Source organism: Pelodiscus sinensis, chromosome 1, assembly GCF_049634645.1.
Source record: "Pelodiscus sinensis isolate JC-2024 chromosome 1, ASM4963464v1, whole genome shotgun sequence".
NCBI classification, from domain to species: Eukaryota; Metazoa; Chordata; order Testudines; family Trionychidae; genus Pelodiscus; species Pelodiscus sinensis.
Window position 1 is genome coordinate 249,460,626 of NC_134711.1, and position 26,519 is coordinate 249,487,144.

A 26,519-nucleotide genomic window follows, 5' to 3' on the forward strand; every position below is an offset into this window, starting at 1 on the left:
ACCCCTTCCTAGACAGTCGCTTCCCATTCTGTATGTGTGAAACTGATTGTTCCTTCCAAAGTGAAGCACTTTACATTTGTCTTTATTAAACTTCATCCTATTTACCTCAGATCATTTCTCCTATTTGTCCAGATCATTTTGAATTATGACCCTATCCTCCAGAGCAGTTGCAACCCCTCCCAGCTTGGTATCATCTGCAAACTTAATAAGCATACTTTCTATGCCAATATCTACATCATTGATGAAGATATTGAACAGAGCCGGTCCCAAAACAGACCCCTGAGCAACTCCACTTGTTATACCTTTCCAGCAGGATTGTGAACCATTAATAACTACTCTCTGAGTTTGGTTATCTAGCCAGTTATGCACCCAGCTTATAGTAGCCCCTTCTAAGTTGTATTTGCCTAGTTTATTGATAAGAATATCATGCGAGACCATATCAAACACCTTACTAAAGTCTAGGTATACCACATCCACCGCTTCTCCCTTATCCACAAGACTCCTTATCCTATCAAAGAAAGCTATCAGATTAGTATGACATGATTTATTCTTTACAAATCCATGCTGGCTGTTCCCTATCGCCTTGCCACCTTCCAAGTGTTTACAGATGATTTCCTTAGTTACTTGCTCCATTATCTTCCCTGGCACAGAAGTTAAACTAACTGGTCTGTAGTTTCCTGGGTTGTTCTTATTTCCCTTTTTATAAATGGGCAATATATTTGCCCTTTTCCAGTCTTCTAGAATCGCTCCTGTCTCCCATGATTTTCCTAAGATGATAGCTAGAGGCTCAGATACCTCCTCTATCAGCTCCTTAAGTATTCTAGGGGGAATTTCATCAGGCCCTGGTAACTTGCAGGCATCTAACTTTTCTAGGTGATTTTTAACTTGTTCTTTTTTTATTTTATCTTCTAAACCTACCCCCTTCCCACTAACATTCACTATGTTAGGGTATGTCTACACTACCACCCTAGTTCGAACTAGGGTGGTAATGTAGGCAACCGGAGTTGCAAATGAAGCCCGGGATTTGAATTTCCCAGGCTTCATTTGCATAAAGCCAGGCGCCGCCATTTTTAAATGTCCGCTAGTGCGGACTCCGTGCCGCACGGCTACACGCGGCACGGACTAGGTAGTTCGGACTAGGCTTCCTAGTCCGAACTACCGTTACTCCTCATTTCGAAGCCTAGTCCGAACTACCTAGTCAGTGCCGCGTGTAGCCGCGTGGCACGGAGTCTGCATTAGCGGACATTTAAAAATGGCGGCGCCCAGCTTTATGCAAATGAAGCCCGGGAAATTCAAATCCCGGGCTTCATTTGCAACTCCGGTTGCCTACATTACCACCCTAGTTCGAACTAGGGTGGTAGTGTAGACATACCCCTAGGCATTCCTTCAGACTTCTCGGTGAAGACCGAAACAAAGTCATTAAGCATCTCTGCCATTTCCAAGTTTCCTGTTACTGTTTCTCCCTCCTCACTGACCAGTGGGCCTACCCTGTCCTTCGTCTTCCTCTTGCTTCTAATGTATTTATAAAAAGTCTTCTTGTTTCCCTTTATTCCCATAGCTAGTTTAAGATCATTTTGTGCCTTTACCTTTCTAATCTTGCCCCTGCATTCCTGCGTTGTTTGCCTATATTCATTCTTTGTAATTTGTCCTACTTTCCATTTTTTATATGACTCCTTTTTTATTTTTAGATCATGAAAGAGCTCATGGTTAAGCCAAGGCGGTCTTTTGCCATATTTTCTATCTTTTCGACGCAACAGAATAGCTTATTTTGGGGCCCTTAACAATGTCCCTTTGAAAAACTGCTAACTCTCCTCAGTTGTTTTTCCCCTCAGTCTTGATTCCTATGGGACCTTACCTATCAGCTCTCTGAGCTTACCGGAATCCGCCTTCCCGAAATACATTGTCTCTGTTTTGCTGTTCTCCCTTCTACCCTTCCTTAGAAGTGTGAACTCTAGGATTTCATGATCACTTTCACCCAAGCTGCCTTCCACTTTCAAATTCTCAACCAGTTCCTCCCTATTTGTTAGGATCAAATCTAAAAAAGCTTCCCCCCGGTAGCTTTTTCAACCTTCTGAAATAAAAAGTTGTCTCCAATGCAGTCCAAGAACTTATTGGATAGTCTGTGCCCCGCTGTGTTAGTTTCCCAACATATGTCTGGATAGTTGAAGTCCCCCATCACCACCAAATCTTGGGCTTTCGATGATATTGCTAGTTGTTTAAAAAAAGCCTTATCCACTTCTTCCACCTGGGTAGGTGGCCTGTAATAGACCCCTAGCATGACATCACCATTGTTTTTAACCCCTTTTAGCCTAACCCAGAGACTCTCAACACTTCCATCTCCTATGTCCATCTCCACCTCACTCCAAGTGTGTTCATTTTTAATGTATAAGGCAACACCTCCTCCCTTTTTTCCCTGTCTATCCTTCCTGAGCAAGCTGTACCTTTCCATACAAACATTCCAATCATGTGTATTATCCCACCAAGTTTCTGTGATGCCAACAATGTCATAATTGTACTTATTTATTAACACTTCCAGTTCTTCCTGCTTATTACCCATACTTCTCACATTTGTGTATCGGCATCTAAGATACTGATTTGACTTTGCCTCCCAGTTTTGCCCTGACCCTTCATTCTCTCTGCCATTAGCCCATGATCCCTCCCATTTCCAACCTATCTCCCAGGTCTCCATGTTCTCCACTTACCTGTGGGCTTTGCTCACCTGTCCCCGTCGAATCTAGTTTAAATCCCTCTTCACTGGGTTAGCCAGTCTGTGTCCAAATAGGGTCTTCCGCCTCCTCGAAAGGTGAACACTATCTCTGCCCAGCAGTCCTTCCTGGAATAGCCTCCCGTGGTCGAGGAAGCCAAAGCCCTCCTGGCGACACCATCCTCTCAGCCAGGCATTCACCTCCAGGATGCAGCTGTCTCTGTCCGGGCCCCTACCTTCGACAGGAAAGATCGAAGAGAACACCACCAATTGAACACCATCAATATTGGAAAGATTCCAATATTCATAACTAAACATCCAGATCTCAAGTATTTTTTGCAGTCAGTCCATATGTTCAATTTGTTCTTATATGTGAAGCCATACTGACAGTAAAAAAGGCCAGACTTAAGACAAGGCCCAGTAGCTTGTGAATCTAGTGTGCTGTGGCTGTTGAGAGGTACCAGTATTTGTTGTGATCCATAATACTCTGTTATATTGTAAGTACAAAACATTTAAGGTGATGGCCCAGAGGTACTTGTTAAAAGTCACAGTGAAAATATACTAGACGGTGTTTCAGTTTGTGTATCACAGAGCTCACAGATTCCAAGTTTCAGGGCAGATAAAACAATGATGATTATTGGCTCAAAATATTAACCATTATGCAAAGCATTTTGTATAACAGAAGGTTTTTAAAGATCTGTGCAAATATATTGGCTGTTTTGCCTAATTTTGTATTTGTTGCTCTCACCATGGTACTCAACATGGCTCAATAATTTATGAATCATAAACTCTTAGGACCTAAAAGATACAGCATGCAAATACTCACATGCATTTTTAATGTATTTGCAAACTAAACTTTATCTTTACTGGGTAGAAATACTGGGTTCTACAGGACTCTTTAATTTAGTAGAAAAAGGTACAGAAGAGCTAATGTCTGGAAGTGAAAGCCAGACAAATTTAAATCAGGCCCAAATGTTAAGAGTGAAGGTGTTTAACCACTAGAACAAACTACAAAGGGGAGTGGAGGATTATCTGTGTCTTCTTTGTTTCATGTCCAGACTGGTTATCTTACTGGAAGATTTGCTTTAGTTCAATACAAAAGATTAATCATTTTCACCTGACAAAGGACCTCTAAAAATGTTGCTAGATTTTAATATAAAAATATGATATAAAAAAGTGTTTTGCATATTTTGGGATACTAGTCTGAACTATTCTAGATATTAGAAGCTTAACATCCTAAATATGCAATACATGACACTTTTATTCAATTACAATTTTGCCTCGCTCCATTGCAGTCAATAGATCTATCTACACTGGTATATTTTAATTGGCCTGTAACGGGTAACATTTGTACTGACTTGGGGTAGAATTATGGATACTGACCAGATAATGATTCTATTTACACATTTAATGGCTTTGTTGGAACTCACATTGTACTACTGTTCCCCTTCAGCCAAGGTGCTTTGGTTATCCACTCAGCATCTTCTTCATTGTCATCAATGAGTTCTGTGAAAGATTCTCCTACTATGGAATGCGAGGTAACTTCCTTTTCAGTCTTTACCTGATTTTGGTTTCTGTTACTCATTATCATTTCTCTAACCAATTGTTTTGTTCCCCTTTGTAGCTGTGCTTGTTCTGTACTTCAAATATTTTCTCCGTTGGGATGATAACCTATCTACAGCCATCTACCACACATTTGTTGCCCTGTGCTATTTGACTCCAATCCTTGGAGCAATCGTTGCAGACTCCTGGCTGGGAAAGTTCATGTGAGTGATTATTTGAAAATCAACAAGAAAATGAAGGCACGGTGGCAAAAAGCAATGGAATTCTAACTGTTGATTAGGGAGAGAGTGTTTCAAACTACCCTCAGGATTAACGAATACTGTCAGGAGCTGAATGAATTCAGATTTGTAGAGAGGCTTCATGTTTTAATAGATTTCACTCAGAACTGGAAGCTTGAGTCACTGACATAAATATTCGTTGAGACAGAGAACGGATGAGTATGACTCAGCTAGGACACTCTCTCAGGGATGAGAGAAACCTAAGTTCTACTTTTCTTGGGGTATGTCTACATAGCACACTTATTTTGAAATAAACTATTTCAGATTTTTTTTCCAAAACAGCTTATTTCAAAATAGCGCGTCTATACTACAAGGAAGCCTCAAAATTAATCCAAGGCAGGCTTCCCTAATGTGGATGTGCTACCTCAATTTAGAGCCCCAGGATGCACTAGGGAGTAATTAGTTTGAATGCCCCTGGGGAGGAGCTATTTCGAAATAGCAGCAATGGAGCGTCCACACTACTGCTATTCCAAAATAGCTATTTTGGAATAAGCATTATTCCTCATGGAATGAGGTTTGCAGATTTCGAAATAAGCCATCCGTTATTTCAAAATTATTTCGAAATAACAGAATTGCTGTGTAGACGCTCACATCATTATTTCAAAATAACAGCCGTTATTTCAAAATAACTGTGCTGTGTAGATGAATCCTTGCTGAATATTTAGTCATTTGTACGTAATATAACAGCTTCAACTGTAGAGATTTGCCCCAAACTACTACATAGCCTGTGGTTAAGGCATTTACCCTGGAAGTGGGAAATCCACATTCAAATCCTTTCTCTGCCTCAGGCAGAGGATGGATGTGAACCTGGGTCTCCCACTTTCTGAGGGAGTGCTCTAACCACTAAACTAAAAGTTATCATGGGGGGAAGAGGCATCTTTACTGTTAGTGTCTTTTGGGGGTTTAAGTGTGCTTTGAATATGCTTACCTGATCAGGCCCTGGAGCCAAGACAGTCAAGTAATGCATATTTTCTGGTCCAACTGATGCTTAGGAATGAGTTAGGCATCAATCTATGAGTTGGTGCCAAGATATAGTCAGATGTGTGTATGTCCAGCCACTGAAATTTAGAAATCTGGAAGACTTTAATGGGGGAAACATAGGCATTTATAGGGTTATGTGGCAGCCAAGTAGGGGGTTTGTGGATGCCAGTGGCACCTACATGTTGGATCTACAGTCCTAAAGCAACAACTGTGCTCCACTTGTGAATTCCACCCTTCAACTTTTAACTCATTTATCAAGACTATGCTTTTGGGTTCTGTGTTTCTTCCACAATAATTAATTTATATCAGATTGCCAAAGCTGTATGAATCCCTGATCTTGCAAAGGTTTACTATGAGTTCAATGGGAGTACTCTGTTGGAATTTAGAAACTGAGTTTTGACTTGTGGAAATAATATAAAACTTTTAGTTTGCTTCTAAAATATGCTTTTATGTAATTTTTAAAGCAAAAAACCTACTAAAACGTAAAAAACAACAAATAGTATGGTAGCACTTTAAATAGTATGGTAGCACAGCCCATGAAAGCTCATGTTACCTTCTACATGTTTTGTTAATCTTTAAAGTGCTACCAGACTATTTGTTGTTTTTAAGTTTATCCTGTACAGACTAACTCGACTAATCTTTTGAAGCTTTACTAATGTAAAGCTCATGAAGAAGGTTACCAGAGAGGACTGTGTGGAAGTTAGCCAAAATACTAATAATTATAGCATTAATGTCATGGAGTTTCAGTCCTCAAGTAACCCATTCACTGTACCAGCACAATCTCTGTGTGGGAGTACCCTCAGGGACTTTCTACGTACTCTGTTGGACAGGGAGTTCTCGTCTGTAGAAGAGGATACATAGCGTTTTTGCAGTGTGCTGCACATAAAAGTAAATCTTATAGAACCAATTGCCTAAATCAGGGGTGGCCAAACTGTTTTACAATTAAAGTGGGGCTTGTGGAGCCCTCAGGTCCCCCCGCAATCTCCACCTACTAAATGAGGAGGAGGGACTCAGGACCCTTGCAATGAGGTAGGGGGCATAGCCTTCTGCCAACAGGAAGGGGGTGGTCTCAGGGCTTCAGCCCTGGATGGGGCACCTGCTGGGGCTCAGGCTTCAGCAGGAGTGGTGCTGAAGTGCCAAGCTCTGGCAGATGCTTCCCACAGGGCTGAAGCCCTGAATCCTGTCAAGTGTGTCCCAGCTCTCGAACTTCTAAAGATTGTTGTGTGCAGCTCAGAGTGTCAGTAAGTTTGGCTGCTCCTGCCATCAATTGCCTCTCTATTACTTATATGGCCCTTGTCCTTGTAGTATCTGAGCCTACCAAACAAAGAACAGCAACAAGATTTTCTTACTGTCAGCTCAGAAAAAGGCACACTCCTATCTGAAATGTATTTTCAATTGTTGTTAAGACTAACACCTAAAATCATTGTAATTGACAGAAATTAGAGAAAAATGTATTTTCTACATTCTTTCTGTTTTTCACTTGGGCTATGTCTAGACTGCAAGCCTCTTTCGAAAGAGGCTCTTTCAAAAGATACTTTCGAAAGAGCCTCTTTCGAAAGAGAGCGTCTAGACTGCACGCGGAATTTCGAAAAAGCAAGCCGCTTTTTCGAAAGAAAGCACCGAGTGAGTCTGGATGCTCTCTTTCCAAAAAGCCTGTTTGCTTTCAAGAACGCCTTCTTTCGAAAGAGTACTTTCGAAAGAAGGCGTTCTTCCTCGTGGAATTAGGTTTACCACCGTCGAAAGAAAAGCCGCATTCTTTCGATTTAATTTCGAAAGAACGCGGCTGCAGTCTAGACGCAGGTGAAGTTTTTTCGAAAAAAGGCTACTTTTTTCGAAAAAACCCCTGAGTCTGGACACAGCCCTATACTTGTTACTACTTGGTACTTTGCCATTTCCCTTATTTGCATATATTTTTAACACTGAAAAATATTTTTTAAATAGGAAAATGTTATGTAAAACCAGAGAATTTGGAAGTGGCAGTACCTGAAATTATTCTTTGCTCTTAAAAAATATATATATTTCAGCTTGCTGAGGTTTCTTTCACTTTTGCCTGTCTGATTCCAGATTCCAAAGGCCCTGAGCATGAGCTTTTCTGCACTGTGCTTGGAAAGGAAGGCCAATGCCAGTGTTGTTTGAATGGAATCTTGAGTACTTTCCACACCATATGACAGTCTTGTCCACTATTACACATGGTTTTTTTTTTCTCTTTTTTCTTGATGCACATGCCTGCCTGTTACTGAACATCAGATTATGGTCCGTTTTCTCCTATACTGTAATGTATATGTCTGTGGATTTTTAACAAGATCACATTCTGCAAAACATTTCATCACATGCTTAGCTTTAATCATGTTTAAGTACCATTAAAGTTAAAGCTAAGAACACGTTTAAGGGCTTTGAGCAAGAATGAACATAAATTTAAAGTTATAATTTTCTTGATCATGCAATATGCATACTCAGTCACCAGTGGCAAGAGAGAAAGTCATGATTGGTGATGGCAGTTAGCACCACTGTTCTGATACTGGTCTAGAATTTTAGTCTTTCATAGATGAATTCACTTTACTCTGAGTGAAACAACTAATGGGCTGTTCTCATTATTTATGAAGATACTTTTATGTAGTTTTCATTATTATTCCTTAAAGTGTCATGAAGAAGAACTATAAATAGTAATATACCAGATTATAGGTTTCATATTTGTTGGTATTATGCATATAGAGCTTAAATTTCACAATATATTAAATAGGATAAAAAGACTTTAACAATCTTACTTTTTTTTCTCACTTGGTTATTAAAGAGGCAATCACTGAAGTGCTAACATTGCAATCACAATATGTAAATATTAAATAACATGCCTGAATACAAACCTTTTTTTCTGATATCTTTTGTCTTGTTATTTTAATTTAGTCCTGTAATATAATTGCATTATTTTTTTTAAGCAGAGACTATTTTTAAATAAAATATCAAAAGCGTAATTGGAATGGGATGAATTGTTTATTATTTAGAAAATGTTTTGATATATTTACAGTAACTTGCAATAAAATTCTCATAGCCATTTCATGATGGATTTATTCATCATGTTTATTCTAACCAATTATCTTTCTGCCTGAAACAGTCTCTTGAATTAGAAAGAAATCTGAGTTGGCTGTACAGCTAAAAAGACATATTTACTGTCTTCTTCCTTTACAACAGGACCATTATCTCCCTGTCCATTGTTTATACCATTGGACAGGTGATCATGGCAGTAAGTTCCATAAATGACTTGACAGACTATAACAGGGATGGGACTCCTGATAACATTTCATTGCACATGTAAGTTTCATTACAAATTTCTGTCTTTCAGATTAATACATGATGGAATAATTTAGTTCTTCAATTTACTATACTTGTTGTTTAAATTGTCTAATAATCAGCCTTTCCTTATTTTCTACTACTTGTATAAGGAACTTTTATATGACCCCTATCCTAACACCATTGGAAAAACCTTCCCTAAAGTAGCTCAATTTTACATAATCAATTTTCCTGAGATTTCATAGTTTTAGAGAAGAGAACCTGTGGAGTTCACTGCTTTTATACCGTTTTTCCCTTTTATTTTATCTACCTGAAAAGTTTCAGAGGATGTGTGGAAAATTCAAACTATGCTGATTTCACTTAATTTAAATGAAGCAGCCATTTACCTTATGGCAGAATTCTTTCATTCAAATTTTATTTTTAATCTGTACTCTGTAAGGGAATGATTAGAAATAAACTGTGTTGAGTATGAAATATACATTTTGTGAATTTTTCTCATCAGCCTTCAGATTTTCACAAGGTCTGTGGAAAAGAGGTTCTCTGTTAGCAAAATATCTTATTTTACTTTCATCTGATTTTGGAGCTAGAATTTTAACATCCGGAAATACATTGTACAAGATACAATAACACCATTCAAATTTCCTCAATAATACATCTTGGTTTTCAAGTAAATTATATCATACTCCTGAATAATAGAGTAATTATATAATAATAGTTAATAATTAATAATAATTAATAATATAATATAGTATTTCTCCCAGTTAAATGAGCCAGGACAGAATATCTAAGAATAAGCAAAAGTTGAATATAAACTACTAGAGACTCTTTTGCACTTCCTGAGATACAGCACAGAAATCACAGGCCAGCATGAGCAAGAACAAAGATGGTTTTAGGCCACCTTTCTACTGCCTGTATTCTGGGCTGCTGCAAGGCCTGAAATGGCCCTCATATAAGGTAGGTCAGCCCCATGGGATCCTTTGACTTATAGCAGGTTTGCCTGAGCTGTCTGTCAGCTCTCTGAAGTCCAGAGTCCTCCTCCGTGATGCACCTTTTGTGTCCCTGGCCTTCCATGCTGGTTCATCTCAGGGATAATTCTTTTGCAGAATATTGCACAAAAGTGTCATATATAGACCAGAACATTTTTGAATGTTAGAACACAGTTTTCATTAAGAATTCCTTTGTTTAATGCTGTTGCTATTAGCAAGCATGGGCATTTCTTCTTGTGTGATGTTATTTTACCTCTACTAAACTAAACTGAGGTACATTTCCCCCCTTTTCCAGTGGTCTGTCTATGATTGGCCTGATCTTGATTGCTTTTGGTACTGGTGGAATCAAACCTTGTGTAGCAGCATTTGGTGGAGATCAATTTGACGAGGAACAGGTAATTATATTTTTCAAATGTAGTTGGACTCATATTTCATTTTTAATAATAATAATAATAATAGATATATATCTTCCCATGTTTCCATTGCTCAGGTAATTGAGTCCAAAAGAAGAGCTAGCTCCTACTCCAGCATTCTCTACAAATACATGCACTGTGCCATCAGTACTAAATATTGAGCTGACTCCAATCTCACATTGCAATTTAGGACAGAAGAGTCTGGTCAACATAGTACTGACTATCCATATTCTAAATAGTTATTTTAAAATGTATTTTCTATTTCTCACTGCAGGAAAAACAAAGAAGCAGATTCTTCTCCCTGTTTTATTTGGCTGTTAATGCTGGAAGTCTCCTCTCTACGATAATTACTCCAATTCTCAGAGGTAAACTTGCACTGCTTGCTGTCTAAGTCTGGTTAAACAGCATAGCAAAATAAGAAAGAAAGAAAGAAAGAAAGAAAGAAAGAAAGAAAGAAAGAAAGAAAGAAAGAAAGAAAGAAAGAAAGAAAGAAAGAAAGAAAGAAAGAAAGGAGGTGGCAGCAGGGCAGGATCACTCATTGGATTAGTACTGGATAAGGGTATTTTAGTTTTAGGCAACCATTTTGAGACCACCCAGAAGTCATTACCATCAGATGGCTTATGAAACCTGTTAATACTTTCAGCTTATTTCTAATGCAGAAAAAATGTCAAAATCACAAAACTTTACTGTCATAGTTGATGCTAATTGTCATCTTTCTTGGCAGTCTCAAAAATTGAATGACCATGGAGACTTTTACACCTGATGGGAAGAGGGAAAGCCAGCTCTGCTGCTGTGACTCTTCCATAGCTCAAACAAGGCTTTGTTCTAAGTCATAGCAACACAGCATCTTTTAAATCACCATTAAAATCCTCAAAAAGGGGAGGAAAACAGTATAGAATCATAGAATACTAGAACTGGAAGGGACCTTGAGAGGTCATCAAGTCCCAGTCCCCTGCATTCACGGTGGGATCATCCCGGATTGATATTTGTCTAACATGCCCTTAAATATCTCCATACTTTTAAATATCGCCAATATCAGAGATTCAACTAACCTCTCTAGATTAGATTTCTCTACTTGGGGAGAGGGGAGAAAGAAGGGGAACTTTTTATTCAGATACTTAAAGATTTTGCAATGGATGCATAGATACATACATACGTGAAATGTACAAATTATGTCAGAATGGATGTTTTATTTATTCTAATTACTAGAAGATTTACCCAGTGTTGCTTGGGTCCCTTATCTCAATTAATTTTTGTTTTTCTTAATTTAAATCATTGCTCTGAGGTGGGGCTGGGGGTGTGGGGTTCAGTATGCAGGCTGCCCCAGGGAGAGGGGACTACCCCAATCCTCTAATCCCAGCAGCTCGGGCTCAGGTGAGAAGCACCTCTCCATAGCTGCTGCAGCTGGCACAGCCTGGGGAGGACTGCATGCCCCGTGGCTGGAGAACACACACACAAACAAACACAGAAAGGCTACATCTAGACTACAGGCTTCTTTCAGAAAAAGCTTTTTTTGGAAGAGATCTTCCAAAAGAACTTCTTCCGAAAAAGAGCATACACACTGCTAAAGTGCATCGAAAAAGCGATATGCTATTTTGAAAGAGAGTGTCCAGACTGAATTAATGCTCCTTCTCATGTAAGTTGTGATTGCTATGGATGGAATGGCTACCAGGGCACCTGTGCTTTTTCCTCTTTCCTCTTCTTCTGAAAGGACTCCCTCTTCCCCGTCCACACACACCTTTTTGTGAAAGCGCTCTTTCGCAAAAAGGCTTCTTCCTCGTAGAATGAGGATTACCAAATGCCAGAAAAACCCCTCTGTTCTTTTGATTTTCTTGCTGAAGAATGCAATTGCAGTGTGGACGTTCTTCAAGTTTTGTTGGAAAAACGGCCTTTTTCCGACAAAACTCTGTAGTGTAGACCTACTAAAACAGACAAACCCTCTCAAATATTTAGTAGATAGCAGTCCCTTTCTTCACCCCACTTCCTGCTGGCCCAATGGGGTTATAGTTTTCCCAGTCCCCATCTCTGGCTTCTTACTGCCCCCTGTGGTCATTGTACAGTATAACAGCCTCTGCTTTCCATCGCGTATCCCTTGGTGCCCTCATATGGTCATTATATAGCAAAGCACTCCCTTTCTTTTTTTATTAGAAATAATCCCAATCCAGGCACATCCCATTTTCCTGCACAACCAAACACTGACTTTGCTTTGAGTTATGATAAGAGGAAGCTACATACCAAATTTGGTGGTCTTAGTTCTTACCATTAAGGAGGAGTTCTTGAACAAACAGATAAATACACTCACAAACAGATCAACTCAAATATATAATAGATAAATGGCTCCATGATTTTGCATTTATGAAGTGATATCCTGTTATATGTAAAGCAAATTCTAAATGACCAGTTCCTGGGTTCATTCCTTAATAAGCCATGTATGATTAAATATACTTTTGTTTTTCTGACCTTTCTTATGTTTAACTTTGATTATATAATGTAGTGATTGTACACATATGCACACACTTACATCTGGAAGTGTAGTATGTGGTGCACCGTATGATGGATTTATGTTTTATTGGCATGATTTAGAATTGCTGTTTTCTCAAGAATGGCAAAGCCACAAGTAAATTATGCAAATGATTTTTAAATAAGTGTAGCTCAGACTCAGATCTTTTGATTTCTGGCATTCTGTTCCTGCTTGTTGCTGTCATCTTATTATTGGTTTAGAAGATTAGTTAACACAATCTGCTAATTAGTTAACACCTTCTTAGGATAGGTGGCAGATGAGCATATGAAAAAATATATGAGGTCTTTATTTACTGGTAAATCATTGAAAATACGTTCTGTAGATTGAACAGAGTCAGCCAAAGGAAGACACATAGGACTTTTTTTAATGATTTGACTAGAAAGCTGACTAAAATGTCAGAGCAAGACAGATTAGTTGCTAGCAAGCTCGTATATTTCTAGTTAAACTGATTTTATAGCTTCAATGCCAGCTGACACTAGCATACAAAACTCTTGTCTAACAATGTTTTGTTTCCTACAGGTGAACAATGTGGAATTCACACCAAGCAACAGTGTTACCCACTGGCCTTTGGAGTGCCTGCTGCACTCATGGCTGTTTCATTGAGTATGATGCATGCTTTCCATTTCATATATTGCACAAATTCACTTTATTGTATTGGCTACTTTTCATGTGAGATGGGGAAATAAGCCCTAGTCTACACTAGGGAGTTATTTCAAAATAACTTGCCTTATTTCGAAATAATAAGCAGAGCATCCACACTCCTAAGCTTGCTATTTAGAAATAATGGGCGGGTTATTGCGAAATCTGTACTTCTGCTTTCTTTGGGGAATAATGGAGCAGGGGAAGTCCTGGAGCAGCAGGGGAACTCCCATGAGAGCTGTGCCTGCGGCAACACAAGAACAGACTGCCCCTTATCTGAGTTCATAGCAAACCCTCAAATAAATGTTTAATGTTCTGCCTTACATAGTTTGCTTTAGCTTATGTAGTACTATTTGGAGCATTTATGGGCAATAATTAAATATGAAAGCTTTAAATAAGGGAAGTTTTTGAAAGCTTTCATCAAATATCCAAGTTTAAGATGAACATAGACTAGAAATAGAAGTATATTAATACAGTAATTGAGCATACACTGCTGAAATATTGCATTGTTCTTCTGTATCTAACCATTTACTTGCTTGTGAAACACCATTGCATTTTACCAGCTGCACTTCTCAACAATAATTGAGAAATATCAAGGAATAATATAGTAATAAGAAGCCTTTCAGAGTTTGACAGATGACAAAATAGCTGAAATAGCCAATATACTTGTTCTTCTAAAATCACATCTTTAATTATAGGTTGTATTGGTAAAATATAGCAGGCTCATAAGAACAAAAGAACGGCTGTGCTGGGCCCAAAGGTCCATCTAGTCCAGTAGCCTGTCCGCCGACAGTGGCCAACACCAGGTGCCCCAGAGGGGGTGGACTGAAGACAATGATCAAGCAATTTGTCTCGTGCCATCCGTCTCCAAAGGCTCAGACCTAAGGCCATTACACCATAGTCTATACTAGGGATTTATTTTGAAATAACCCCCCCAAGGCTGAATTACAAAGTAGAGAGTCCCTACTACCACTTATTTTGAAATCTGAATCCTGCTTCCCTAGGGGAATAAAATTATTTTGAAATAGTTATTTTGAAATAGCGGTAGTGTGGACCCTCCAGTGCCACTATTTCAAAATAACTACTCCCCAGAGTAATTTGAACTAATTACTCCACAGTGCTTCCTGAGGCTCTAAATTGAGGTAGCACGTCCACATTAATGGAGCGAGTCTCTCATTAATTTTGAGGCTTTCCCATAATGTGGACATGCTATTTCTATGTTATTATTTGGGGCATTATTAAATTGAATTTAGTTATTTTGAAATAGCTTGTTAGTGTAGACATGCCCTATCTACAGTATTTTGTTTTGGGTTCATCCTTACTCTGGCAGACTGCTTTCCCACTGAAGACAATAGATGTTTCCCTAAATAAGGACTGCTTAAGAATCTGATAAAATATATTAGATTGATTAAAAATTACTGGATAAATATGTTAACTATTTGTATTGCTTTTTAGAATGTTGTTTTCCACTCAGATTTGGTTTGTTTTAACCTCCTTGTCATTATGTTTTGTATATCAAATATTTTCCTCTAATTTCAGTCAATCCTGAAATGTTTCTCTGTTTACTCATTGCAGTGGTGTTCATATTAGGAAGCAATATGTACAAGAAAGGTCATCCTGAAGGCAATATAATGCTCCAGGTTTCCAAATGCATTGGAGTAAGTACTGCCAGACTACTTGGAAAAGCAAGGCTGGACTTTTCTAATGAAATTTGTCTTTACCACAAATGGATGATGTTTCTAATTCTCAGAGGGGTAGCCATGTTAGTCTGTAACTTTAAAAACAAGTACTCTGGTGGCATCTTGGAGACCAATAAATAAATAAATACATAAATAACACACACACACACACACAAAAGATTTCATGGACAAAACCCACTTCCTCAGATGGTCAGAGTCACTCATCTCACTGCTCATTTGAGGAAGTGGTTTTTGCCCACAAAAGTGGATGTTTATGACATTCATAAACTTTGTGGTTTTCAAACTGTATATTCCATTTCAGTCAGGAATAAAATTCCATCATGATGATGTGATTATTTTTGTCACAACTAATCCAATCTTTCGATTTGTCTGGATTCTTGCTGATGTGTATGAATTTATAGAATGATTCTTCCATTTAGTGTCAAGAAATAGCAGCTGTTTTTCTTTAAAACAAGATTTTATGTTTATTTATGGATTTCTAATTGTCAATCAAAATATTTTTTAATTTTACCAGTAAAATAATGGGAACAAACATTGTTCAAAACAGGTGTAAAAGAAGTTTCTGAGACTCACTCTGGTTTCTATTTGTTTTCTTCATTGAGCCCAAGGAATTGTAGAGCACACACGTGTGCATGTGCACACACATTTTACATTATCCTGCATTGATTTGATTTTAAATCAGCCAAAAGTTTTACTAATCCAACTATGAGGGTCTCGTAATCTCAGTAAATGTTGATTATTATTTATGTATTCAGTTGTATTATCATGGTTCTTTGACGCCTTGAGCAAGATCAGGACCCAATTGTGCCAGAGACTTCAGTGGAACTTTCTGCAGGTAGTAATCTCCTGTGGTATCCCCTTGTTATTCCAGTCCTGTGCTTTCCCCTCATACAGGTCTGCCAATGTACCTCTAACACAGCTACATCATATTTTTGGAATGAGGAATTCACTAGAAAATGCATATTAATGTTTCATGTAAACAAAATGTATCCTTAAAGTTCAATTCCATTCTGAAGAATTTCTGTGTAAAACTTAAACTAATTTCTTACTTTGTACCTTGCAAAATCCTATCTGTGTAGCCAAGGATTCAGAGAAATTCCAGGAGAATCCAATGTTAAGAGGTTCTATCTATTTTTCTCAACCGCTTCGTTTCCTCTAATATTGAGAATTTTCCCTGAATTCAAGATGTTACAGAAAGCTTCCTTTAAGTATTTAAAACAGTTTCATAGAAACATGATTTTGATGGGATTGGTCCTGCTTTGAGCAGGGGGGTAGACTTAGAAGATCACCTGTGATCTCTTCCACCCCTAGTCTTACAATTCTATGCTTCACCTTTTTGTAATAATAAAAATAAATGAAAATAAATTGAGAAATATAATGTGCTCTGAAAGAAAGTTTATCTTATAATAAGTCATGTAATCTTATAGTTACATATATTTGTTGTATCACATTTCAATGGTGTTCAGTGTAATTAATCCAAATGTATTAATGTTCTTTTCACAGTTTGCTATCAAAAATAGGTTTAAGCAACGCAGCAAACAATTTCCTAAAAGAGAACACTGGCTGGACTGGGCTAGTGAAAAGTATGATGTAAGTCATTTGTGTGTACATGTGCATGAATAGATAAATAATGCTTCCCTTCCTTTTTCTTTTTTGTTCCACTGGCTTTGTTCACTAGTTATGCAGCTGCATTCAAAATACCAGGGGAGCTAATGTTATGTCTGTCTCAAGTAATCAGAAGCTAGTGTTCTAGCTTGAATCTACTGCTGTGGCAAGGTTTAATTGTATTTCTCTCTCAGAACAAATACCTGAAATCACTAGATACCAGTTTCGATACTATAGCAAATATTTTTGTATGCCCTTGTTATTCAAAATGCATTTTGAAAGAAAACACACAATTTCTATGACACTATATACAAACAATGCATGTTATAATAATGGGGATTGTAGTTAATACCCCATGGACTCCATGACCATGGAATTTGTCACAAAATATACTCCTAGAAAAATTATGTTCCAGAATTTAAGCTAATACCCCAGACCCCTGGGTCAACCTTCCATACCCACACTCCTACTGTGGGTGGGGAAGGCATGGTGGCACAAGACCAGTGTGGCTGGCCCAGGGGCTGCTTGAGCTGTTCATGTGGGCCCCAGGCTAGCTGCCTCAGCCAATGCAGAAGTCATGGAGATCCTGGAAAATCATGAAACCTGACAAACTCACAGCCTGACCTATCAGCAATGTGATAAAATAACACAAACTAATAAAAACAAAACCTACTTCAATGTAACTACCAAATATATGTACAAACATTACTGGGTAATAGTGGACTTTATTTACATAGGTCCTCTTGTGCTTTTTCCATACACCTACACACATGGGCTACGTCTAGACTGGCATGATTTTCCACAAATGCTTTTAACGGAAAAGTTTTCCGTTAAAAGCATTTGCGGAAAAGAACATCTAGATTGGCACGGATGCTTTTCCGCAAAAGCACTTTTTGCAGAAAAGCGTCCGTGCCAATCTAGACGCGCTTTTGCGCAAAAAAGCCCTGATCGCCATTTTCACAATCGGGGCTTTTTTGCGCAAAACAAATCTGAGATGTCTACACTGGCCCTTTTGCGCAAAAGCTTTGCGCAAAAGGACTTTTGTCCGAACGGGAGCAGCATAGTATTTCCGCAAGAAGCACTGATTTCAGACAGTAGGAAGTCAGTGTTCCTTTTTTTTAGTCCTGCATTTTGCTTCAGTGTTCTTGTGGAAATTCAAGCGGCCAGTGTAGACAGCTGGCAAGTTTTTCCGCAAAAGCAGCTGCTTTCACGGAAAATCTTGCCAGTCTAGACGCAGCCACCTTTGCCTTAATTTAGGCCCCAGTAGTGCAAAGACTTACACATGTGCTTAACTTTAAAGCACTTTAAAGAATTCCATTGATGTCTAAAGAACTACTCACAATCTATGGAGTTTAGCAAGTTTCTAAGGGTACGTCTAGACTACCGCGTTTTGTCGACGGAAGTTTTGTCGACAGATACTGTCGACAAAACTTCCGTCGACAAAGAGCGTCCAGACACATTGAGTTCTGTCGACAAAGCAAGCTGCTTTGTCGACAGAACTCCGTAGTCTAGACGCAACCCTACAGGCAATAACACCTTCTGTCGACAGAGTTCTGTCGACAGAAGGTGTTATGCCTCGTAAAATGAGGTATACCAGCGTCGACAAAACTGCTGAGTCCTGTCGACGTTATGTAGGTAGTCTAGACACACCCTTAGTCTTGCATGATCAGAATCTTTGTTTTTAATGTGAATTATAATATGAATAATAGCAATAATAATAGTATCAGTAATATATGTTTAAAATGTGAGGTTTGGTTGAATTTGCCTATTTTTATTGTTTTTCACTATAGAAACGACTTATTGTTCAAACTAAGATGGTCTTGAAGGTGCTTTTCCTGTATATTCCTCTTCCCATGTTCTGGGCACTTTTTGATCAACAGGTAAGGTATAAAAAATGTAATTTTTTTACAAATACATGTAAAATTACATTGAGTCATTATGTTGTGAATTCAGTGGGCACAGCCATGCAGAATTTAAATTGGTTATAATGAAAAATGGCACTTATGAATTACACAGTTATTTATATATTGTATCTATTATTTTACTTATCACTTCTATTATACACTATGTATATGTGTATGATCAGTTAATATTTCAAACATGTATATTTTCAAAATAAATGTCAAGTGAAACAATGTCAGCAAAAATATTAAAGATAAACTCACTCCAGTTCCAGCTCCTATATGCTGGTTAATAAAGGCTAGAGCAGTGCAAAAGGCCTCTAAAGGGTACGTCTACACTGTGGAGCTATTTTGGGAAACCAGAAGTATCCCGAAATAGCTATTCCGCTTCTATTGAAGCAGTCCTTTATTTTGAATTAGATTTTGAAATAACGAGCAGCTTATTCCGACATCCCAGTAACCCTTGTTCTATGAGGGTTAAGGGGCATTTTGGAATACTGAGTTATTTCAAAATTTGGCACTGTGTAGACAGCACCAAATTACAAAATACGCTATTTCGAAATATACTTGAAATAAGCTATGCAATTTGCATAGCTTATTTCGAGCTAAGGGTGCTGTGTAGATGCCCCATAAAACCCCCAGTTCCATGCAGGGGCAAGATTAGAAAGGCAAAGGCACAAAATGAGATCAAACTAGCTACAGGCATAAAGGGAAACAAGAAGACCTTTTATAAATACATTAAAAGCAAGAGGAAGACCAAGGACAGGGTAGGCCCACTGCTTATTGAGGAGGGAGAAGCAGTAACAGGAAACTTGGAAATGGCGGAGATGCTCAATGACTTCTTTGTTTCGGTCTTCACCGAGAAGTCTGGAGGTGTGCCTAACGTAGAGAATACAAGCAGAGAGAGGGTAAGTTTAGAAGATAGGATACACAAAGAACAAGTTAAAAATCACTTAGGAAAGTTAGATGTCAGCAAGTCACCAGGTCCTGATGAAATGCATCCCAGGATACTCAAGGAGCTGATAGAGGAGGTATCTGAGCCTTTAGCTATGATTTTTGAAAATTCATGGCAGACAGGGGAGATTCCAGACGACTGGAAAAGGGCAAATATTGTGCCCATCTATAAAAAGGGGAATAAGAACAACCCAGGAAACTACAGACCGGTCAGTTTAACGTCTGTCCCAGGGAAGATAATGAAGCAGGTAATTAAGGAAATCATATGCAAACACTTGGAAGGTAATAAAGTGATAGGGAATAGCCAGCATGGGTTTGTGAAGAACAAGTCATGCCAAACTAATCTGATAGCTTTCTTTGATAGGATAACTAGCCTTGTGGATAAGGGAGAAGCGGTGGATGTCATATACCTAGACTTTAGTAAGGCATTTGATACGGTCTCACATGATATTCTTATTGATAAACTAGGCAAATATAACTTAGAGAGGGCCACGATAAGGTGGGTGCATAATTGGCTGGATAACCGTAGTCAGAGAGTCGTTGTTAACGGTTCTAAATCCTGCTGGAAAGGGATAACAAGAGGAGTTCCTCAAAGGTCTGTTTTGGGACCCGTGCTGTTCAATGTCTTCATCAATGATGTAGATGTTGGGATAGAGAGTACGCTTATTAAGTTTGCAGATGATACCAAACTGGGTGGGGTTGCAACTTCTTTGGAGGATGGGGACATAATTCAAAATGACCTTAGCAAGTTAGAGAAATGGTCAGAGGTAAACAGGATGAGGTTTAATAAAGAGAAATGCAAAGTGCTTCACTTAGGAAGGAACAATCAGTTCCATACATACAAGATGGGAAGCGACTGTCTAGGAAGGAGCATGGCGGACCACAAGTTGAATATGAGTCAACAGTGTGATGCTGTTGCAAAAAAAGCAAATATGATTCTAGGCTGTATCAACAGGTGTGTTGTAAACAAAACTCGTGAAGTCATTCTGCCGCTCTACTCTGCACTAGTTAGGCCTCAGCTGGAGTACTGTGTCCAGTTCTGGGCGCCACATTTCAAGAAAGATGTGGAGAAATTGGAAAGGGTACAGAGAAGAGCGACAAGAATGATTAAAGGTTTAGAGAACATGACCTATGAAGCCAGGCTTCATGAACTGGGCTTGTTTAGTTTGGAAAAAAGAAGATTAAGGGGGGACATGATAGCGGTTTTCAAATATCTAAAAGGGTGTCACAAGAAGGAAGGAGAAAATTTGTTCCTCTTGGTTTCTGAGGACAGGACAAGGAGTAATAGGCTTGAAGTGCAGCAGGGGAGGTTTAGATTGGACATTAAGAAAAAATTCCTAACTGTCAGGGTGGTCAAATATTGGAATAAATTGCCAAGGGAGGTGGTGGAATCTCCCTCTCTGGAGATATTTAAGAACAGGTTAGATAGACATCTGTCAGGGATAGTGTAGACGGAGCTTGGTCCTGCCTTGAGGGCGGGGGGCTGGACTCGATGACCTCTCGAGGTCCCTTCCAGTCCTATTATTCTATGATTCTATGATTCTATGATCTGGGGAAGGATTCCCCCAGTGCAGAAGCTGTGGAAGACCTCCATAAAGCTGCTCGCCAAAGATCCCAAATAAAATCCAACATTTTCCTTCAATAGTTCAGGATCAGACCTTTGTCAAAGATTGACTGTTAAGCATATAATTTTAAGAAAAGTCTTCCTTTTTTATTGCTTTAAAAAAAATCAGAAGTAAGTAAAGCAAATTGCTTTACTGTAGCATTTCATTATGACTTTTTTTTTTAAGGGATCAAGATGGACATTACAAGCCACAACAATGGACGGAAACTTTGTAGGTTATCTTAACTTAAATTTTTAAAGATTCATTGACATTTACCGGTAATTTGTTCTTAGGCATTTTGTCAGTTTTCTGATATTAAAATATATTTTCCTTTTCTTTTCCATAGGGAGCTATGCAGATTCAGCCAGACCAGATGCAGGTACACTAAACTACATTTGTAATATTTATATATACTCCCCAAAGATTTTTTTAAACCTCTATTTTAAAAAAGACTTTGGAAAGTGCTTAACTTTTTTTCTTTTTGGATTTTTACATTCAACAGACCGTGAACCCAATTCTGATCGTTATTATGGTCCCTGTTGTAGATGCTGTGATTTATCCTTTAATTAAAAAATGCCACATCAATTTCACGTAAGTTAATTTCATATGCATAATTACCTTTTTAAGTGTATTTTAAGGATTTATCTTGAAGTACTGTGTTGATAATATTGTGAAGATCAAGCTTTCAGTGAGATAAGAAAATCCAAGATCTATAACTTGAATTAATATTTTATATTGAATTAATATAAAAAGACTGGAAGATGCTGGATATACTTTCTGGTAGCTCTTGGACTGCACTTTACATTGTGAGTAGATATGGATAGACATTGTTTTGACTAATCACTTTTTTTGCCAAAAAATACCAATTCAGTCAAACCAAAACAGTTAACAAAGCAAGGTCAGGTTCAAAAGGTTTCCTGACTCAAGAAATTTTTGAGACAAAAAATTTGGAAACAGAGTGTCAAAGTAGAAAAAAATCATTTTTATTGTTTTAAATGACTACTATTTTAGAAGATTTAAGCTACTTAAATTGAAAAAATGTGAAAAGGGGCAAAATCAAAACAAACATTATCAAAACAAAATATTTTGATTGACCCCAAATCATAAACATTTGGGGTTGGGTTGAGTTGTTTTTTTGGTTGGTTGGTTGGTTGGTTGGTTGGTTGGTTGGTTGGTTTTTGTTGGGTTTTTTTGGTTCACAAGGATTTTTGAAATCTCAAATATATTAATTGAACAGGAAAACCATTTCCTCACCATCTCTGAGAGTCCTGCTTTTTTATATCTTCATCTAGCATCGTCTGTTACTAGCAAACAGCACACATAGGAATGGAGTTTGGAAAGGCGAAAAAGGTTCAAAAACAAAAGAGGCTGTATCAAGACTGGCAAGTTTTTCCGCAAAAGCAATTGCTTTTGCGGAAAAACTTGCCAGCTGTCTACACTGGCTGCTTGAATTTCCGCAAGAACACTGACGATCTCATGTAAGAAATCAGTGCTTCTTGCAGAAATACTATGCTGCTCTTGTTCGGGCAAAAGTCCTTTTGCACAAAGCTTTTGCGGAAAAGGGCCAGTGTAGACAGCTCAGATTTGTTTTGCGCAAAAAAGCCCCGATCGCGAAAATGGTAATCAAGGCTTTTTTGCACAAAAGCGCATCTAGATTGGCCATGGATGCTTTTGCACAAAAGTGCTTTTGCGTAAAAGCGTCCGTGCCAATCTAGACACTCTTTTCCGCAAATGCTTTTAACGGAAAACTTTTCCGTTAAAAGCATTTGCGGAAAATCATGCCAGTTTAGATGTAGCCAAGAGAGTAGAGCCTATGAGGGAAAGGGGCAGAAGTACTTTTTTCAACTGAGTTAATTCAATCAATCTGGCTTAATAAGGTGTACAAGTGTGTAAAGTTAGCTTCATTTGAATTAATTCAATTGAAAAAACTTTTCCCCAAGTTCCAATCATTCCATACACTCTGAAATGGGTCTCCCATGTTTAAGATGAGTAGTCCTGTGTCACTTTAGGGTACAGCTAGACTGAGGGGGTTTTTTGGGATACCAGAGGTATCCTGAAAAAACTCCGCCACATTCAGGGAATGCATTTGCTCGTCTGCTTTTTTTTTGTGAAAGCAAATTAGCTCTTTTGGAAGCCCCTGTATTCCTCATTCTACAAGGAAGAAGGGGGCTTCCAAAAGAGGGGCTTTTTCCGACATTTGGCCCAATCTAGACAGGCCAAATATCAGAAAAGCCTCTTCCGACAAAAGAATCAGAAAAAGGTAGCAAAATGCAGAGTGCATTTTGCGTACCTTTTTCCGACAAAAACTTGTAGTCTAGCCGTACCCTCAGAGACTAACAAATATATATAGTAGCATGAGCTTTCATGGGTAAAACAATGATGAAGCGGGTTTTACCCACGAAAGCTATATATTTTTGTTAGTCTCTAAGGTGCCACAGGACAAGTAGTTGTTTTTAAAGTTACAGACTAACATGACTACCCCTCAGATATTTTTCCCATTTTTAAGAGTCATTCTAAGTTAGGACTTAGTGGCACGAAGACATTAAATTAGCCTAAAATTCAGTCAGATTCTCTCTCATAGCATAGTTTTGGGAAGGGGTATTCATTATAAAGAAGCTACATGAACCTGTTACTGGAGTTTTAAAGTCATATTAATTTATTTTCATGGGGTTTCATATTAAAGTTCCCTGTTTTTTGTATTTACGGTATATTTCTTAGTTCTTTCTCTGGTTCTCTTCCTTTTCTCATTGGTTTTATATAAGTCTACAACCCAAGTTTCTAGTTCTACAAATGTAATGTGCCAAACAGTCACAACCGATGTATGGGAATTATTAATAAATTTAGTATCAAATAAAGCAATAGTAGGAGAAATTTAAAAATTAAATTGCCTGACTATGCACTTTTCTTTTCTGATCCATTTATTATAGTTAATTTGGCGCTCATATTCTCTTCCCATTCTTTTCCCATTACAACCGAGAGACAGAACCTTTTATGTTCTTTACTGGGAATGAACATTGTACTTGGCTCTTTCACAGATGGGCCATCTATAGCCATCATTTGATTCCCTAAATAGTTTGCCCTAAACTGATTTATTGCCACAGTACTAAATTTAAATTTACTAATTTCTTAAAATGTCATTAGACCTAAAAACATATCTCTGAAGTTTTTTCAGTGCCGTACTTTTCAGATTTGAACCTATATGCATAATATGTAATCTTCCTTTTCTATAGACCATAACTATACATTTCTTTAGCTCTTTTTATTCTTTGCAGCCTTAAATGGGCTAAGTTGTGTTACTGAGTAAATCAGACTTTTTAGGTCAGCTGTGCAAACCTAACAACAATTGTTCAGATGATGACTAATCATAGGAATGAGCCACATAGCTGTTGAGAAGCAAAATATTAAATGGGGTAGTGGAGTCTAGATTTCCCTACAGAGTAACTGGAAACTAACACTGATATATGTAAGGCTTCACAGGGTATTTTCCATAACCACATAAGTAGGGCCCTACCAAATTCATGGTCTGTTTTGGTCAATTTCACAGTAATAGGATTTGAAAAATAATAAATTTCATGATTTCAACTATCTATATCTGAAATGTTATGGTGTTGTAAGGATATTGAAGGGGGGTTGCAATGCTTCTACTTCTGTGCTATTTCTGGCAGGAGTTCTGCCTTCAGAGCTGGGCAGCTGGAGAGTGGAGGCTGCTGGCAGGGATCCCAGTTCTGAAGGCAAAGCTGCTGCCTGCAGAGCCACATCCTTAGACAGCAGCCACCCAACTCTGAAGGCAGCAGCCCAAAATAAGGATGGCATAGGATAGTATTGCCACCTTTACTTCTTCACTGCTGGTGGTGGGGCACTGCCTGCAGAGCTATATGTTCAGTCAAGAGCTGCTACTGTCTAACTGCCCAGCTCTAAAAGCAGAGTGGCAATACTGCAATCCCCCTAAAATAACTTTGTGACCAGTGTTCCCTATTAAGGTGTGCACTTGTGTGGCTGCTCAGGAGAAATTCAGATGTCATCCAGCTAATTAGCAGAGTGCTCACAGCTAGGTTTGATGTTTCTATTGGTGCACATTTGTACATGCCTCAGCACGTATAAAGATTATTTTGCTTATGGCTGGAAATATTGTTGTGACACCCCCCCCAACTCACTTTTGGATGAGGACCTCAAATTTTAAAAATGCTGGTCTCCCCTGTGAAATCTGTACGGAAGAGGTAACCAACTGGCTCTTCTCCCCCAAAAGTGCGGCTTCCAAAGCCGCTACTGCGCCTCCTCTCATTTTATAAGGAGTAAGGGTTATTTCAAAAGAAGGGGTTTCTTTCGAAATAACCGTGTCTAGACTTCGTTTCTTTTTTCGAAGTAGGGTATTTCGAAATAGCACCCTGTTGCGATTATGCAAATGAAGCAAAGGAAATTCAAATGTGCGCTTCATTTGCAATTTCATTCGTCTGCATTTGCATTCCTCTCTTGAAAGAGGAATGCAATGTAGACATACCGAGTGTCTGCAGGCACAGCTGCTTGTAGCTCCCAGTAGCTGTGGTTCACCGTTCTCAGACAATGGGAGCTGCAGCTAACTCTGACAAACCTTGTGTGGCCTGCGGGTTGAGGTTCCCCACCCATCTCAGAGGGTAGTAATATACTATCCATGGTTATCTTAGGGTGTGTCTACACAGCAAAGTTATTTTGGAATAATGGTCATTATTCCGAACTAACTATGCAAGCATCTACTCAGCAATTCCGTTATTTCGAAATACTTTTGAAACAATGGACAGCTTATTCCAACTTCTGGAAATCTCATTCTATGAAGAATAATGCCTATTCTGAAATAGCTACTTCAAAATAGGGCATGTGTAGGCATTCCACTTCTGCTATTTCAAAATAGCCTCTCACTAGGGCCATTCTTAGGGTACGTCTAGACTACCGCGTTTTGTCGACGGAAGTTTTGTCGACAGATACTGTCGACAAAACTTCCGTCGACAATTTACGTCCAGACACATGGAGTTCTGTCGACAAAGCAAGCCTCTGTCGACAGAAGGTGTTTTGCCTCGTAAAACGAGGTATACCAGCGTCGACAAAACCGCGGAGTTCTGTCGACGTTATGTCGACAGAACTCCGCGGTAGTGTAGACGCTGGTATTGTTTTGTCGACAAAAGTCCACTTTTGTCGACAAAACTAGGTAGTCTAGACACACCCTAAGTTATTCCTCCTGGGGCTCTAAATTGAGATAGAACATCTACATTAGGAAAACCTGCCTCAGACTAATTTTGAAGCTTCCCTGCAGTGTAGATATGCTATTTCAAGATAAGCTATTTTGGAATAACTATTCCAGAATAGCTTATTCTGAAATAACTGTGCAGTGTAGACGTAGCCTTAGTATTCATA

General features: G+C 38.5%; 1 protein-coding gene across 1 annotated transcript in view; it reads left to right on the forward strand.

Moving 5' to 3' along the window:
• The window catches only part of SLC15A1 (solute carrier family 15 member 1), a 53,871-nt gene that overhangs the window by 11,752 nt on the left and 15,600 nt on the right, over positions 1–26,519 (forward strand). The window contains exons 3-14 of the mRNA XM_006128130.4: positions 4,158–4,242; positions 4,329–4,470; positions 8,713–8,832; positions 10,093–10,192; positions 10,485–10,575; positions 13,251–13,334; positions 14,946–15,028; positions 16,574–16,660; positions 18,466–18,555; positions 21,321–21,365; positions 21,481–21,513; positions 21,637–21,725. Of these exons, the coding sequence (XP_006128192.1) occupies positions 4,158–4,242; positions 4,329–4,470; positions 8,713–8,832; positions 10,093–10,192; positions 10,485–10,575; positions 13,251–13,334; positions 14,946–15,028; positions 16,574–16,660; positions 18,466–18,555; positions 21,321–21,365; positions 21,481–21,513; positions 21,637–21,725 (1,049 nt within the window). The remainder of the gene's footprint in view (positions 1–4,157; positions 4,243–4,328; positions 4,471–8,712; positions 8,833–10,092; positions 10,193–10,484; positions 10,576–13,250; positions 13,335–14,945; positions 15,029–16,573; positions 16,661–18,465; positions 18,556–21,320; positions 21,366–21,480; positions 21,514–21,636; positions 21,726–26,519) is intronic.